We start from the raw sequence: 14,868 nt of genomic DNA, 5'->3' as shown, positions 1-14,868 counted from the left end.
GAGATACCATTTCACACCTGTTAGGATGCCTATGAAAGTAAGGAAGGAAGGAAGGAAAGAAAAAGAACGAAAGAAAGAAAAGAAATGAAGAGAGAAAAGAAAGAGGAAGAAAAAGAGAACAGAACAAGCGTTGGTGAGGACGTGGAGAAACTGAAACCCTTGCACATCGCTGGAGGAAATACAAAATGGCACAGCCACTGTGGGAAACTGGGACTCTCGCAATAAAGTAACCATAGGATGACCACATGATCCAGCAGTTCCACTTCTGGGCATATACTCCAAAGAAATGAAAGCAGGGATTCAAACAGGTATCTGTACAGCCGTGTTCACAGTGCCAAAAAGTGGAAACAACCCAAGTACCCACCGACGGATGAACGGATAAGCAAAGTATGAAATATAGTACCATGAAATACCGTTTAGCCTTAAAAAGAAAGGAAACTCTGGCACATGCTACAGCACGGATGGCCCTTGAAGACGTTATGCTAAGTGGAATAAGCCAGTCACGAAAGGACATGTATGATTCCACGTGACAAACCTAGAGAAGTCCAGTCCCTACAGAGAGAGAGTGGTGCGGTGGCTTCCAGGGCCTGGGAGGAGGGGAAATGGGGGGTTACTGTTAGATGGGTGTGGAGTTTCAGTTTGGGAAGATGAAAAACTTCTAAAGATGATGGTGGTAANTTAGATGGGTGTGGAGTTTCAGTTTGGGAAGATGAAAAACTTCTAAAGATGATGGTGGTAATGGCAGCACAGCAATGTGAATGTACTTAATGCTTTAAAATGGTAAATTTTATGCTCTGTATATTTTACCACAATAAAAAAAGAAAAGAAAAAATGGAGCAGCACCATTCTGGGTCAGTGAGCCTGGGCTGAAGGTCAGGGGCCAGGGCATATCCGTGGTGTTGCTGTTGGCCACGTGTGTGCCCAGCTGTGTCCCCGCCTTCGTCCTTCAGTTCTCTCATCTGCAAATCAGGGGAAAAGGTCTTTTCCAGCTGGGCTATGCTGTCACGGGGACACACCCGCACCTGCCTGGCCTGGGGCCTCCTCCACAGAACTGAGACATCACTCCCCACTACTGCCCGGCATAGGACCCATAAATAAAACAATAAGAAGATGGGAGTCTTGCAGTCATTGGAGACCAGCCTCACCCATATCAGACCTTGGCATTTCAGCTTCCCCAGGCTCAGGGGCGGAAAGAGATCTGAGCTTTCTCCTTGGTTTAGCTCCTGAATTCCTGCCCGGTCTGGGACAAATTTTCATCTCTTTAGGTCTTAGCTTTGCCTCCCTGGAAAATGGAGACAGTACCATGCTGTGTCCAATGTCTGCCAAAACAGCCAGGATGTGCTAGAATCATGTCCTTTTCTGTGCTTGAGGCCCCTGCTCAGTTCTGTAACACTGACGAGACATGACAGTGGCTGGTTTCCTCTTGGCAGAATCCCTGTGAGCAGTTACACAGCTGCAGAAGCATAACCAGGCTAGTTATTGCAGCAGGGAGGATTTTTAACACTTTAAATAATACATGCAGGCAGGGTGTATGCATTGAGAGACATGACAGTGGCTGGTTTCCTCTTGGCAGAATCCCTGTGAGCAGTTACACAGCTGCAGGAGCATAACCAGGCTAGTTATTGCAGCAGGGAGGATTTTTAACACTTTAAATAATACATGCAGGCAGGGTGTATGCATTGTTTCAGCACCTGTGTATTTAGTGCCTCCTTGGTGCCAGCTCTGCACTGCACAGGACCACTACTCATACGGTGCAAGCCGTGCACCGCACAGCCCCAGGGGCTGCAGTTACTGCGTGGTCACCACAGATGTGCACAGCTGTTTTAACAATGTTCTGGCAGATGATAACGCATCATCTTAAGAAAGCGCCAGGAGAATGGCAGCACAGCCCCAGGGGCTGCAGTTACTGCGTGGTCACCACAGATGTGCACAGCTGTTTTAACAGTGTTCTGGCAGATGATAACGCATCATCTTAAGAAAGCGCCAGGAGAATGGCGGGGCTGGGGGCGCAGTGTGCAGTCAAAGAACATTAAGGATGTAGAATTCTTACAATGTGATATGTTTTTAGACTTGTAGTGAGCAAAATGAACAGACCAGCATGACGGCCAAGTGATGAAGCCGGTTGGGGGAAGAGGAGGACTGAGTTTTGGACACTGGTGAGGTGGAGGTGCCTTTGGGAGTCCACGAGGAAAGGCCTGGTAAGCACTTGACTCTGGAAGACCATCAGCTGCCGTTCACGAGACCCCTCTCTACAACACCGCACTTGCCATGGTTCCTTTGGCCGTGCCCCCCTCCCCCCTGCCCAGAGAAAATGCCTAATGCAGTTTGGATGATCCGGTTACATTTTAGAGAGAAACCAAATGCTTCAGAGCAACATGTAGCAATCCCTGGCGTGATCAGTATTATGTCCCTGAACATCAGTGAGTAACCCTATAACGTGAGAGGACTTCAAAAAGTTCATGGAAAAATAGAATTAAAAGAGCATATGAATCTTCCCGTGAACTTTTTGAAGCGCCCTCACACAGGGAAAGCCATCAGTGAAGATTTAGATGGTCTGTGTGTGTAGATGTGTCTCAGTTCCGCTGCCTGTGATCTTGGGTGACTTGAGTTACCATGTCTACACTTGATTTCTTCATCTATGAAACGGGGGCCTCACAGGGCTGCTTTAAGATGTAAATGAGACAGTGCCCAGAAGGGGCTTGTACGGTTCCTGGCACATCACGGAGGATCATTAAATAGTATCTGGTGGTGGTGTTATTACTGTGTTTGCTGTGAGCTCAGAGGACTGGAATGCCATCGTTAGAAAGGGTCTGTCCCTGGGTGGAGGTGGGGAAGTGGTATAGGAGTGGAGGCTGGGGCTCTTGTCAGGGAACGGGAAAGATGAAAACTTCGTAGAACGGGGAGGCTTCCTGATCCCTGGGAAAGGGAAACAGGCAGCCCTGATATTGAGGAGTTTATATGCAGGCCTCTCGTGACTCAGCCTGCTGGAGCTGCAGTCACGCGGGGGAATGGTGGCTTTGGCACTCAAGGCAATGTCCCTGAAAGATGAGCCTCCAGGAGAGCAAGTGAGGTTCACCCACAGCTACACTTAGGCCAAGGGAAGGAACTCTCTCAACCCCACCCTGAGGTTCTGAACTTGTCAGTGGTCCTCGTCCTGCTGGTATGGCCCGATGGCTGCCAACAGTTACCCCCTGTGGCCTCCAGGAGCCTTAGCACTCCCCATACCCACACGAATGCTGAATGGCCCCTTTGGGAGGGTAAAGCCCTCAGGGATTCTTGAGCAATTAAAGAGGAGGAAAAACCCTAAGCAGAGCACTAATCAGGCATGTAGAGGCTCAGGCTGGCATTATTTTGAGTTATAATATCAAAAATATGTCACCCAGAGTTTGGGGAGCAGTTCAAACTAGTTATGTCCAAGGAGAAGCTGCACACTATCCCATCCCATCAATGGACAGAAAAGCCCTTCTTTTGTGTCATCTTTTAACTTTCCTCTCAACCCAAGATTCTGCTGTGCCCCACCCCACTTCTAGACCAGACACTGTCCCCATAAGCCAGCCCCTCAGGACTCCAGAGCACACTCTTTTCTAAGAGTGAAGTGTATGGAACCAACTTCACTGGACTCTGCACTGGACCTGAGCTCACATTTCTCACTCAGCGCTGATGGCAACCTGGCGAGGGGCGAGACAACAGGTGTGCAGATGGTTGGTTCGGGGCGACAACCAAAATCACACAGTTCAAAGAGCCAGGGGTGAACACAAGTCCTGCTGATGTTTCCAAAACTGTTCACATTTCTAACCAAATAACAACACGAAATACTCAATTTTTACAAATAATATCATCTGCCAAGTTGTGCTAGCTCGTCTCTAAATCTCTAAGCAACCAGATGTCATCTAACTCCACGCTCCTACAAATTCACAACTGAAAAATCACTGAATGGATTTCTGTGCCTGCTACAGTCAGAGCTGCTCAGAAGCCAGAGCTCTGCTGTTTGAATTGAGTAACTGTATTCAAGTAATACTAAAGGGGATAATTCCCTTTTTTTCAAATTTAGAGAATTTAATTTGGGTGTTTTATCAAAAACCACCACTCCCAGATAGATTAATGGCCACTATCTTTCATATTAAATTAATTGAGTGCAGAACGGCTTTGTTGGATTTGAATGACAGGCTCCAGAGTTTAGCTCATCATCTTTAAGAAAGTATAAAATGAGGATCTAAAATAATGAGGCCTGAATGATCACATCTTTTCTCTGCTTTTTGGAGGTTTTTCCGTTTCCAGTTGCCACACAGCACATTAGCTGGGCAGCTCCTGGGCCAGATGATTTCCATTCTCCACCCCTAAGGAAAACACCAGCCCAGCTCTTAACTTTCCGTCCCATCACAGACCTTCACAACTCAGAAAGCACTTTTGCCTCCTCTCTCTCATTTCACGCCCCCAGCGAGCCCCAGCTCAACATGATTAGCCCTATTTTACAAATGAGGAAACAGCATCTGAGTAAGAACTTGCTCAAGGTCACACTGGTAAGCTCCAGAGCTGGAACAGGACTCCCAGCCCAGTGCTCCTTCCCCCACACTACCGTCGTCGTCAGCGACCTTGCTTTACAATTGTTCACTCCTTTATGCAGTATAGACCTTTGCCCTGCCTCCTTTTTCCACCCATCTCTTCCTTCTGAATTTAAACAAATCAAATTCTTGTTCAGGTCTCATTTTTCATCATTGCCCACCATGAGCCCCAAGCTGCAGTCACATGATAACATGTGCCATGACCTGTGCACACAGGGACCTTGCTTCGCTCAGTGCTGTTCTCTCTGCTGTGATGCCCTTTCCCACCTTTTCGCCTACCTGTTTTTCCCAAGCCAAATGCCATTTCCTCCATGAGGCCTTTTTAAATGCTTTCCCTGCTTTAAAGGGAGTCACTGTCTCTCCATATATCTTATACAAAACTCTGTCGGAAGACTGCTATAGTTTGGATATGATTTGCCCTCCAAAACTCATGTTGAAATCTGATCCCCAATGTGGCAGGGTTGGGAGTTAGAATGTTTAAGAGGTGGGGCCTAATGGAAGGTGTTGGGGTCCTGGGTGTGGACCCTCGTGAATAGACCCATGCCTTCACTCTCCCTGTCTTGCTCCCTCTCTCACTTTATGACCTGCTCGTGCATTCTGGCTCTTTCCTCCATGAGTAGAAGCAGCCTGAGGCCCACAACAGATACAGCTGCCCCAGATTCATGGACCAAATAAACCTCTTTTTAAATAAATTACCCAGTCTCAGGTATTCTGTTACAGCAACACAAACACGGATTAATACAAACACCTACTTGTTCAATTGTAACAACTTGTGCATGTGAGTTTCTTCTTCCAGATTTTGAGATTTTAGAAGAGAGGAACTATGTCTGACACAATGGTCAGTATACAGTAGGAGCACAATCAGTGTCTACCGCTGCTCCTCAGTCTGTCCCGGGTGCAGATGATGGGCATCCCCCCAAGCTGCAGGAGGAAGCATTGCAGAGGAACGTTCTGTGACTAAGATCAATACTGAACTTGCTCCCACAACCACCACCAGCTCTGAGCTCCATTGCTGCACACAAATTGATTATCGAGTGTAATGTCTGCTTTGTGTTTCTGCAACCTCAGCCACCACTTGCCGGTCCTGGGGATGCTCAGCAGCGTGTTTCAGAAACATCACAGGAAGGAATAGAAGAGCATTCACGGCTTCTTGTGAAACCTCCTGTGCATGGACCTCTGGAGCCCCCGTTAGGCTGGTGACCAAAGACGCCCCTCCTATGTCCTGCTTTTGGAGGACCCCTAATCCTCAGACCAGAACACTAAGCCAAGAGTAAGGAAAAAGAAAATCCTCCATTTGAGCATGATCCCCCAACCTGCTTACCAAGTCTGAGCCTCAGTTTCCTTGTCAATAAAATAGAAATACCAATACTAACTCTGCTCTGAGGCTGTTTTAAGCATATGTGTAATGAATGACCTAGGCTTTGTGAACTCTCAGAGTTTGGGGCATTTTGATGATTTTAGTGAGGGCAGTGTTAAGTAATATTTGGCAATTCATAAAACAACTCCAACCCACATGTGAATGGGCATGAAACAGTTAAAGAGCACCTGCCCAGCAGTTACCTGTGAGTGGTGGAACATTCTCCTGTCCTGTGCATCTGCCCTGGATGAAGAATGAGCCTTGAACACAATGTTTGCATTTGTAATATTAGCTCTGAAAGGAGGAAGTGACTGAGAGACCCAGGTGCCATTGCTGGAAGAGGTCCACAGACGGAAAGGGCATGGTCCTGACCGCAGACTCCACCTGCATTTCCTTCCCCAGCCCCCAGGGCCCACCAGGGCCCAAGTCACAAGGAATGGAGACTTAAAAGCAGAATCCCACTGTAACCCTAACTGCAAACACACATGCCGTAGTGAGATTCCATTTCAGTCTCCAATAGAGGGCTCTTCTCAACCAACCATTTTGCCGTCTCCCCCAAACCACTGACAGGACCCCTCGTTTCACATGCTACGAAGGAGGAATTAAAGAGCCGAATGGACTCACCGCTGTGGTGCCCCAGGAGGAAAGGCCAAGGGAATCTGCCCCCTGCTCACTCTGCTGGGATAAGCCCCAAATTCAGTTTTATCTGGATGACACAATCTCTTGGGCTCTCTTTGATTCAAAGAGCCTAGTGCAGAGGCCATGCAGCTAAGAAAGAAATTTTCCTTAAGAGGAGAAAGTCCCAAGCTAAGGGCAGCCACTAAGCTAGAGCACCAGTGTTCAAAATATATCACACAGCACCCAAAGGGTTTCAGGGAGGGGTCCCTGAAGCCGCAAAAGTGGGGAGGATACAGGGGGCCAGGGGACCATGGACCCCCACATCCTCTTCACCAGAGTCAACTGCTCACACCTGCTTCACCCAGTGGGCCTCCGCAGAAACACTTGTGAAAGTGGCATCTGTAAGGGGACCTTGGAAAGCAAAGACAGCCCAGTTTTCAAGCTCTTTTGTGTATACAACAGTAAGTCCCTAGCAGAGGGAGACAGAAGGCCTGGTTGAGAGATGAGGTTTGCACGTGCTGGCACTGGTGCTCTAAGACTTCTGCGTACAGAATAATGTCTGCTCTGGGGTCCTGGGAACACAGCCCTTGGGCTGCCGTGGCCCAAGAGGCCTAGCACCATCTGGTCAAAGACATCAATGCTGAGAAGTAGAAAAAACACTGGCATGCTCAAAATTGCAAATGCCTCATGGTGCAAAAAATGTAAAAAACAAACAAACAAAAAAACCCTCATTTAAACATTTTAATCAGTTTTTCCTTTTATCCAATTTCTGTTTGGCTATTCCTTTTTAAGCACTTGAATAGGTGCTAGGTCACTTGGAATAATTTTTTTTAAAAATCAACACAAAAATAAATGCTTCGCACTCATTCACCTTAGTAGTAACCCAGTTATGTCTCCAAATCTGACCCCGTTGCTCTGGGTGTTTTAAGACCGGCACTGAATTAATTAAATATCGGTTTATGAGGATATCAGTGAAAAAGATAAATTAAGGACCTCTGAAAGTCCTCTCCCACATAAAAGCAATGAGAACACTAGAAAATTGTCAGAATCAACTTTCTCAGAATATTAGAAAGTAACCAAAGGCTTACAGCAATTCAAAGGGCATTTATTCAAGGAAAAAATGGCTCATAACAAGTGATGATTAAGTTAGTAATCAAGGAAACTTCCCACAAAGAAGCCCCAGGACTCAATGGCTTCACCGGTGAGTTCTACCAAATGTTTAAAGAATAATTAATTCCAATTCTTCACAAGCTCTTCACGACAAAATAGAAGAGGTACGAATGCTTCCCAGCTAGTTCTTTGAGGCCAGTATTACCCTGATTCTACAACAAGCCAAAAACATGATGAGAAAAGAAAACTACAGACTAATATCCTTTATGAATACAGATGCGAAAATTCTCCGCAAAACACTAGGAAACAGAATCCAATAACACATAAAACATATGAACAAGTAGGATTTATCCCAGGAATGCTTCCCAGCTAGTTCTTTGAGGCCAGTATTACCCTGATTCTACAACAAGCCAAAAACATGACAAGAAAAGAAAACTACAGACTAATATCCTTTATGAATACAGATGCGAAAATTCTCAGCAAAACACTAGGAAACAGAATCCAATAACACATAAAACATATGAACAAGTAGGATTTATCCCAGGAACGAAAGATGAGTTTGACATATAGAACTCAACCACAGAATACATCATATTAATAGAATAAAGAACAAAAAAACATATGATCATCTGAACAGATGCAGAAAAAGCATTTGACAAAGTCCAGCACCCTTCTGTTATAGAAACATTCAACAGTCTAAGAAACTATGGAACTTCCTCAACCCAATAAAGGTTATGTATGAAAAATCCACAGCAAACATCGTACGTAATGGTGAAAGACTGAACGCTTCCCCTAAGATGAGGAAGAAGACGTGGATGCCTGCTTTTGTCACTTTTATTCAGCATAGTTTTGGAAGTTCTAGCCAGAGCAATTAGGCGAGAGAAAAAAAAAAAAACGTATCCAGACTGGAAAGGAAGAAGTAAAACTATCTGTATTTGCACATAAAATTATCTTGTATGTGTAGAAAATCATAAGGATTTATGATTCAATAAATAAAAAAAATTATTCCAACTAATAAACAAGTTTAGTAAGGTTGCAGAATACAAGATCAATATGCACTAGCAATAAACAATCCAAAAATGAAACTAAGAAAACGATTCCATTTGCAATAGCACCAAAAAGAATACATAATTAGGAATAAATTTATCAAAACAATGACAAAACTTCTACACCGAAAATACAAAAAATTATTGAAAGAGATTGAATAAGACTTAAATAAATGAGAAGACATTCTGTGTTCATGGATTCAAAGACTAAGTAGTGTTAAGATGGCAATACTACCCAAATTGATCTACAGATTCAATACAATCACTATAAAAATCCCAGCTGAATTTACTGCAGAAATTGACAAACTGCTCCGAAAATTCATATAGAAATACAAGGGACCCATAATAATTAAAATACTCCTGAAAAAGAAGGTCAACCATAGAGGAGGTCTCATATCACCCAATTTCAAAACTTACTACAAAGGTGCAGTAATCAAGACTGCGTGGCCTAAGGACAGACATGTAGATCAGAGGAACAGAATTGAGAGTCCAGAAATAGACACATATGTTTGGTCAACTGATTTTCTTTTTTTTTTCCTTTTTGTCTTTTTTACTGACCGGCAATGGGATCACAACCCTCGGTGTTGCGCCCGCACCGCGCTCAGCCAGTGAGCGGGGACCGGTCTCCACATGGGATCCGAACCCTCAGTGGGAGCGCCTCTGCGCTCCCAAGTGGCGCACTCTCCAGTGCGCCACCGGGCCGGCCCGTGGTCAACTGATTTTCAACAAGGGCACCAACACCACCCAATAAAGAAAGAATAATCTATTCTACAAATGGTGCTTGAACAACTGGCCACATATAAAAGTATTAAGTAGAAGAAACCCTACCTCACAAAAAAATTGAAATGGATCAAAGATCTAAATGTAGGACCTGAAATTATAAATCTCTTAGAAGAAAGATAGGTGTCAGTTATTGTGACCTTGCATTAGACTATGGTTTCTCAGATACGACACAAATCACAAGCAACCAAAAAAAAAAAAAATAGATAAATTGAACTTCATCAAAATTGAAAAGTTTTGTGCTTCAACACTATCACAAAAGTGAAAAGATAACCTAAATAATGGGACAAAATACTTACAAATCTTATATCTGATAAGGAATTAATATCCACAGTATATAAAAAAAACTCTTACAACTCAATTACAACAAAAAAAATTCAAAAATAGGCCAAGTACTTGAGTAGACATTTCTCCAAAGATGATATACAAATGGCCATAGAGCATATGAAAAGATGCTCAACGTCATTGGTCATTAGAGAAATTCACATGGAAACCACAATGAGATACCACTTCACATCTACTAGAATAGCTGTAAGAAAAAACACCGACAATTATAAGTGTTGGTGAGGCAACTGGAACCCTTGTATATTGCTGGTAGGAATGTAAATGGTGCTGTCACTTTGGAAAACAGTGTGGCAGTTCCTCAAAATGTTAAACGTAGTTACCATATGATCCAGACATCTTACTGCTAGTTATATACCCAAGAGAACTGACATACATGTTCACACAAAATTTGTACGTGAATGTTCATAGCACCATTTTTATAATAGCCAAAAATGGAAACAACCCAAATGTCCGTCAAATGGTAAATGGATAAACAAAAATGTGGAATATGCATTAGAATATTATTCAGCCATAGAAAGGAATGGTGTATTGACATATGCTGCAACATGGATGGACCTTGAAAACTTGCTAAATAAAAGGCAAACAGAAATGACCACATAATGTATGTTCTATTTATATGAAATGTCCATAATAGGCCAATCCATGGAGACAGAAATTAGGTTGGTGGTTTCCAGGGGGGTGGAAGGGGCAGGAGTAACTGCAATGGTACAGAGTTTCTTTTTGAAGTGATGAAAATGTTCTAGAATTAGTGGTGATGGTTGCATAGTTTTGTGTGTACTAAAAATCGCTGAACTGTACACTTCAAAAGGATGAGTGTTATGGTATGTGAATTACATCTCAGTTGTCTGTCTAATGAATCTGGCATGTGGTTAAGACATGCCAAGGGACGGTCAGTAGAAGACACGTCACGTCTCTGCTCTTCCTGCATGGCCCTGGTTCCAATCATGTCTAAAGTACATCACTGCAACAGCCTTCCACTTGTTTTCTCATCCCGGATAAAATGACTAGTATCAAAAAGACAAAAAACAACAATTGTTGGCGAGGATGTGGAAGAAGGGGAGCTCTTCTACACTGTTGGTGGGAATGTAAATTAGTGCAGCCATTATGGAAAACTGTATGAAGATGACTCAAAAACTGAAAGTAAAACTACTACATAATCCAGCAATCCCACTGCTGGGCATATACCCAAAGGAAAGGAAACCAGTATGTCTAAGAGATATCTGCGCTCCCATGTTCCCTGCAGCATTATTGCAATCCCACTGCTGGGCATATACCCAAAGGAAAGGAAACCAGTATGTCTAAGAGATATCTGTGCTCCCATGTTCACTGCATTATCGCGCTCCCATGTTCCCTGCAGCATTATTCACAACAGCCAAGATGTGAAATCAACCTAAGTGTCCATCAGCGGATGAGTAAAAGAAATGTGGTGTCCACAGTGGAATATCACTCGGCCATAAAAAGAGTGAAATCCCATCATTTGCAGCCACATGGATGAAATTGGAGGTCATGAAGTGAGCCAGGCACAGAAAGACAAATACACATGATCTCCCTCATTTGCAGAATCTCAGAAAGTGTGGTCGCCAGAGGCTGGGGGAAGGGGCGGGAGGGGGTGGGGGAGTGAAGAGAGGTTGGTCAGTGGACACTAGGAACAGGGACGTTGGAGGAATCGGTTCTAGCATTCCAGTACACCGTGGGGTGACTATGGTTGACAATATATCATATATTTCAAAATAACAAGAAGAGGGGATTTTGAATGTTCTCACCACTAAAAACTGATACATATATCTGAGGTGACGGATATACCAATTACCCTGATTTGACTATGATACACTGTACACATTTACTGCAACGTCACACTGCACCTCACCCCCAAACCCTGCCGATGTCACTCAGTTTAGAAGTTTCTCCCTGTCCGTCCGTGTATTAATCATGCCCTTTTATTTTCTGTATTTTGACATCTGGGGCCTTGCTGGTTCTAGAGAGACTGTCCCTTCCATGGCGAGCCAATTCCTAAAGACAGTGACGGACTTGCCTGCAGGTGTGGCTTTCCTGTGCAAACTTTTTAATCCAAAACCCATGGCCCCCAACCACCTCCTTTATCTAGGTCTTACGCTCCGGGCCAGGATCCATCTGCCCTCGTCAGCTGAGGGCCAGACACCAGGCAGCTAGAGACAGCTCCTACACCCCACAGCCCACGGAATTTATGCAAACCAAGCCAGTGCTAAACCAGCCCACCCTGCCTCCCCTTACCTTTCCCGGGGCAACCACAATAAAGGTGCCTGCCATGTCCTCTCCTGCTCCCTGTGCCTCCTGACCCTCGTGGCCCTGCACGGCACACCACGCCTCCTGCTTCTGGGGACCCGTGTGTAGGAACGTCTTCCTCCACGACAGTCGTTTCTGTGCCTGCCGGCTGACCGCCCCTGGTGGAAGCACAGCCTGCGTGCATGTTAAGGCCGCAGCCTTCCAGTCTGCTTCTCTCTGCCACCCACCTCCTCGGTCCCCCTGATGCCTCTGAGCGTCCGCCGCCCCACGCCGCTCCTACTCCTACAAAGTAAGGACCACGGCTCTTCCTCACTGGATCTCCCGGCAACTCAGAAATGTAGGAATTCACCTTTAGTGTAAGAAATGTCCCCAACAGGCGCGTGAGCTGCCCAAGGCCCGAGCCCTTACTGTCTGGGTCCTCCAGGGGACGAGCACGCGGTCGGCCCCGGCAGGAGCTCCCCAGCGACCCTCGCAGGGCCCGGTGGGGGGGCGGGGCGGGCCCGGCCGTCACTCACGCTGCTCCGCCCACGCGCGCTGCTCCTCCGCCCCGGCCGCGCCGTGCAGCTGGGCCTGCTGCTTCAGCGTCTGGAACAGGCGCCTCGCCCTCTGCTCCTCCTGGACGCGAACCTGCTCGTGTCCTCGCCTCCTCTCCTCTTCCTCTTTCCTCTGGAATGTCATGGGAACAGACAGACGTTAGGAGACCGGACACGAGAAGGGCCTCTGCACTCTTGCAGAGAGGCAGGTCTGAGCTGTCTCGGGGTGGGCGGGCCAGGGTCCCCACTCCAGCCACAGTCCCCTCACAGGTGACATGGCCACCGTCCCTCCCATCCGACCAGGCGCTGGTAAGATCAGACGGGCTGAAATATGTGGCACAATCTGCAAACTCTAAAGCTTGCTGCACACATAAGAGGACTCCAGGCCACTCCTCGAGCACGCTTCCATCTGGGGGAGAGGGTGGAAGGTGCAGGGGAGGCTGCCTGGTCCTCCTGGAGGCCATGCAAGCAGGTGTGATCATGCCTTAACCTGAAGCCTGGATAAGAGACTTCAGAGAGAGAGCAGGTTTGCGGACCCTGAATCTCCTGTTTCTATCCCACTTTTAAGCTCCAGAAAGGGTGTGTGCGCGTGCGTGCGTGCGTGCGTGTGTATGTGTGTTCTTCTGTCATTGTTTGCATCAAAGCAACATGTATATGTTAAACACACATTATGAGCCAGAGACTTCTAACAAAAACCAGCAGTTCCCTGAATCACTTCACACCGACCCGACCAAACCAATCCTAGGCCGGTGCCCAGAGGCGCCACTTCAGCCATTTCAGCTGTGCCTTTGTGTGGCTACATCTCTATGTCTGATGAGTGCTGCTAATTCTTGATTTATTAATTCTAGACATTAAATACTGTCTTCCGTTTTTGGTACATGAGTATTTAGCACTTATATTTCCCCCAGAGGTAAACATCCATACTTTTCCTCTCATCCTCACAATAAATTTACATCACAACATGTGGTTAAATCAATAATTAGTATAAGTATAGTTCACTGCAAAGCCAAATAGGGTGGTGCTATTTTCACCAATTCCAAAAAGTACATTTTTAAATTTTTTAACATCTCCGAAATTTGGGTGTGTCTTACAGCTTTCACTTTGTCTTTTTAATAGACAATAATGTTTTCTCTCAAAATAATAATGCGTTTTTGCAATTAGTGGCACCTTAAATTCAGTAAAATATGGTAGTATGACAACTTTTTCTTTCCAAAAAATTTGGTTTTTTCCTGGCTTAATAATTTTTTTTATCTTGAAGTTGAATGTTGAATTTTCCCAAACTTCTCTCAGATGTAGTAAACCTTTCTCTGTGTTTAACCAAGTGCTTCTCCTTACAACGAATAACACAGCAGCCATCTTACTTCCAAGGGACACCCTGCCCCACGTGCCATCTCTTCTTCTCCAGTCTCCAGGGGTTGCTACCGAAGTCTCCTCTCAGTCCACTCTCCTGAGACCACCTCTCAGCTTCCCTGCGTTGGAGCCCCTGTTTCTCTGTTGGCCACTCCCTCATTTTGCAGCAATATATCCTACGCTATTTGTCAGGTAAGGATGCACAGAGACACTTGCTGAGCCTTTACTTGTCTAGAAATATCTATGTGCACCTGCTAATTTAACTGAGCATACAATGTAATTAAAAATCCTTTTTCGGGGGCCGGCCCGGTGGCGCACTGCTACAGTGCGCCGCTTGGGAGTGCGGCGGCGCTCCCGCCGAGGGTTCGGATCCCACATACAGACCGGTTCCCGCTCACTGGCTGAGCGAGGTGCGGGCGCAGCACCGAGGGTTGCGATCCCGTTGCCGGTCCTGGTCCGGTACGGGCGCGACACTGAGGGTTGCGATCTGTTGCCGGTCACGAAAAAAGACAAAAAGGAAAAAAAAAATCCTTTTTCATGGGATTTGGGAGACTTCCTTGTGTTCTAGCATTGAGTACTGCCACTGATTTTCATTCTTCTGCACAAGGCATTCATTTTTTTCCTCTGGGAGCCTTTCGGGTTTCCTCTTTATCACTGACGTTCTGAGCTTTTTTTAATAATGTGCTTTGGCGTGGCTTTGCTTTCATTCACTGTGTGGGGCACTTAGGGGTACTTTCAGTCTGAGTTCTTATCTTTCCAGAGTAATACATGTTTGTGTCGGATTTCTTTAATAATTTCTTCCCTCGTTTCTCTTTTTTTTTTTTCAATGGTGGCTGGCCAGTGTGGGGATCCGAACCCATGACCTTGGTTTCACCAACACCACACTGCCCGGTGAGCAACCAGCC

The 14,868-nt window shown here is 45.7% G+C and overlaps 1 protein-coding gene across 1 annotated transcript in view; it reads right to left on the bottom strand.

Moving 5' to 3' along the window:
- Nucleotides 1–14,868, bottom strand: part of SH2D4B (SH2 domain containing 4B) — a gene marked incomplete at both ends in the record, with an annotated part of 39,951 nt that overhangs the window by 9,138 nt on the left and 15,945 nt on the right. The window contains one exon of the mRNA XM_008594820.1: nucleotides 12,596–12,746. Within this exon, the coding sequence (XP_008593042.1) occupies nucleotides 12,596–12,746 (151 nt within the window). The remainder of the gene's footprint in view (nucleotides 1–12,595; nucleotides 12,747–14,868) is intronic.

Source organism: Galeopterus variegatus, unplaced genomic scaffold, assembly GCF_000696425.1.
Source record: "Galeopterus variegatus unplaced genomic scaffold, G_variegatus-3.0.2 Scaffold11645, whole genome shotgun sequence".
Classification (NCBI taxonomy): Eukaryota; Metazoa; Chordata; class Mammalia; order Dermoptera; family Cynocephalidae; genus Galeopterus; species Galeopterus variegatus.
The sequence above is the reverse complement of the archived record's forward strand: the minus strand, read 5'-3'. Positions and strand labels throughout refer to the sequence as shown.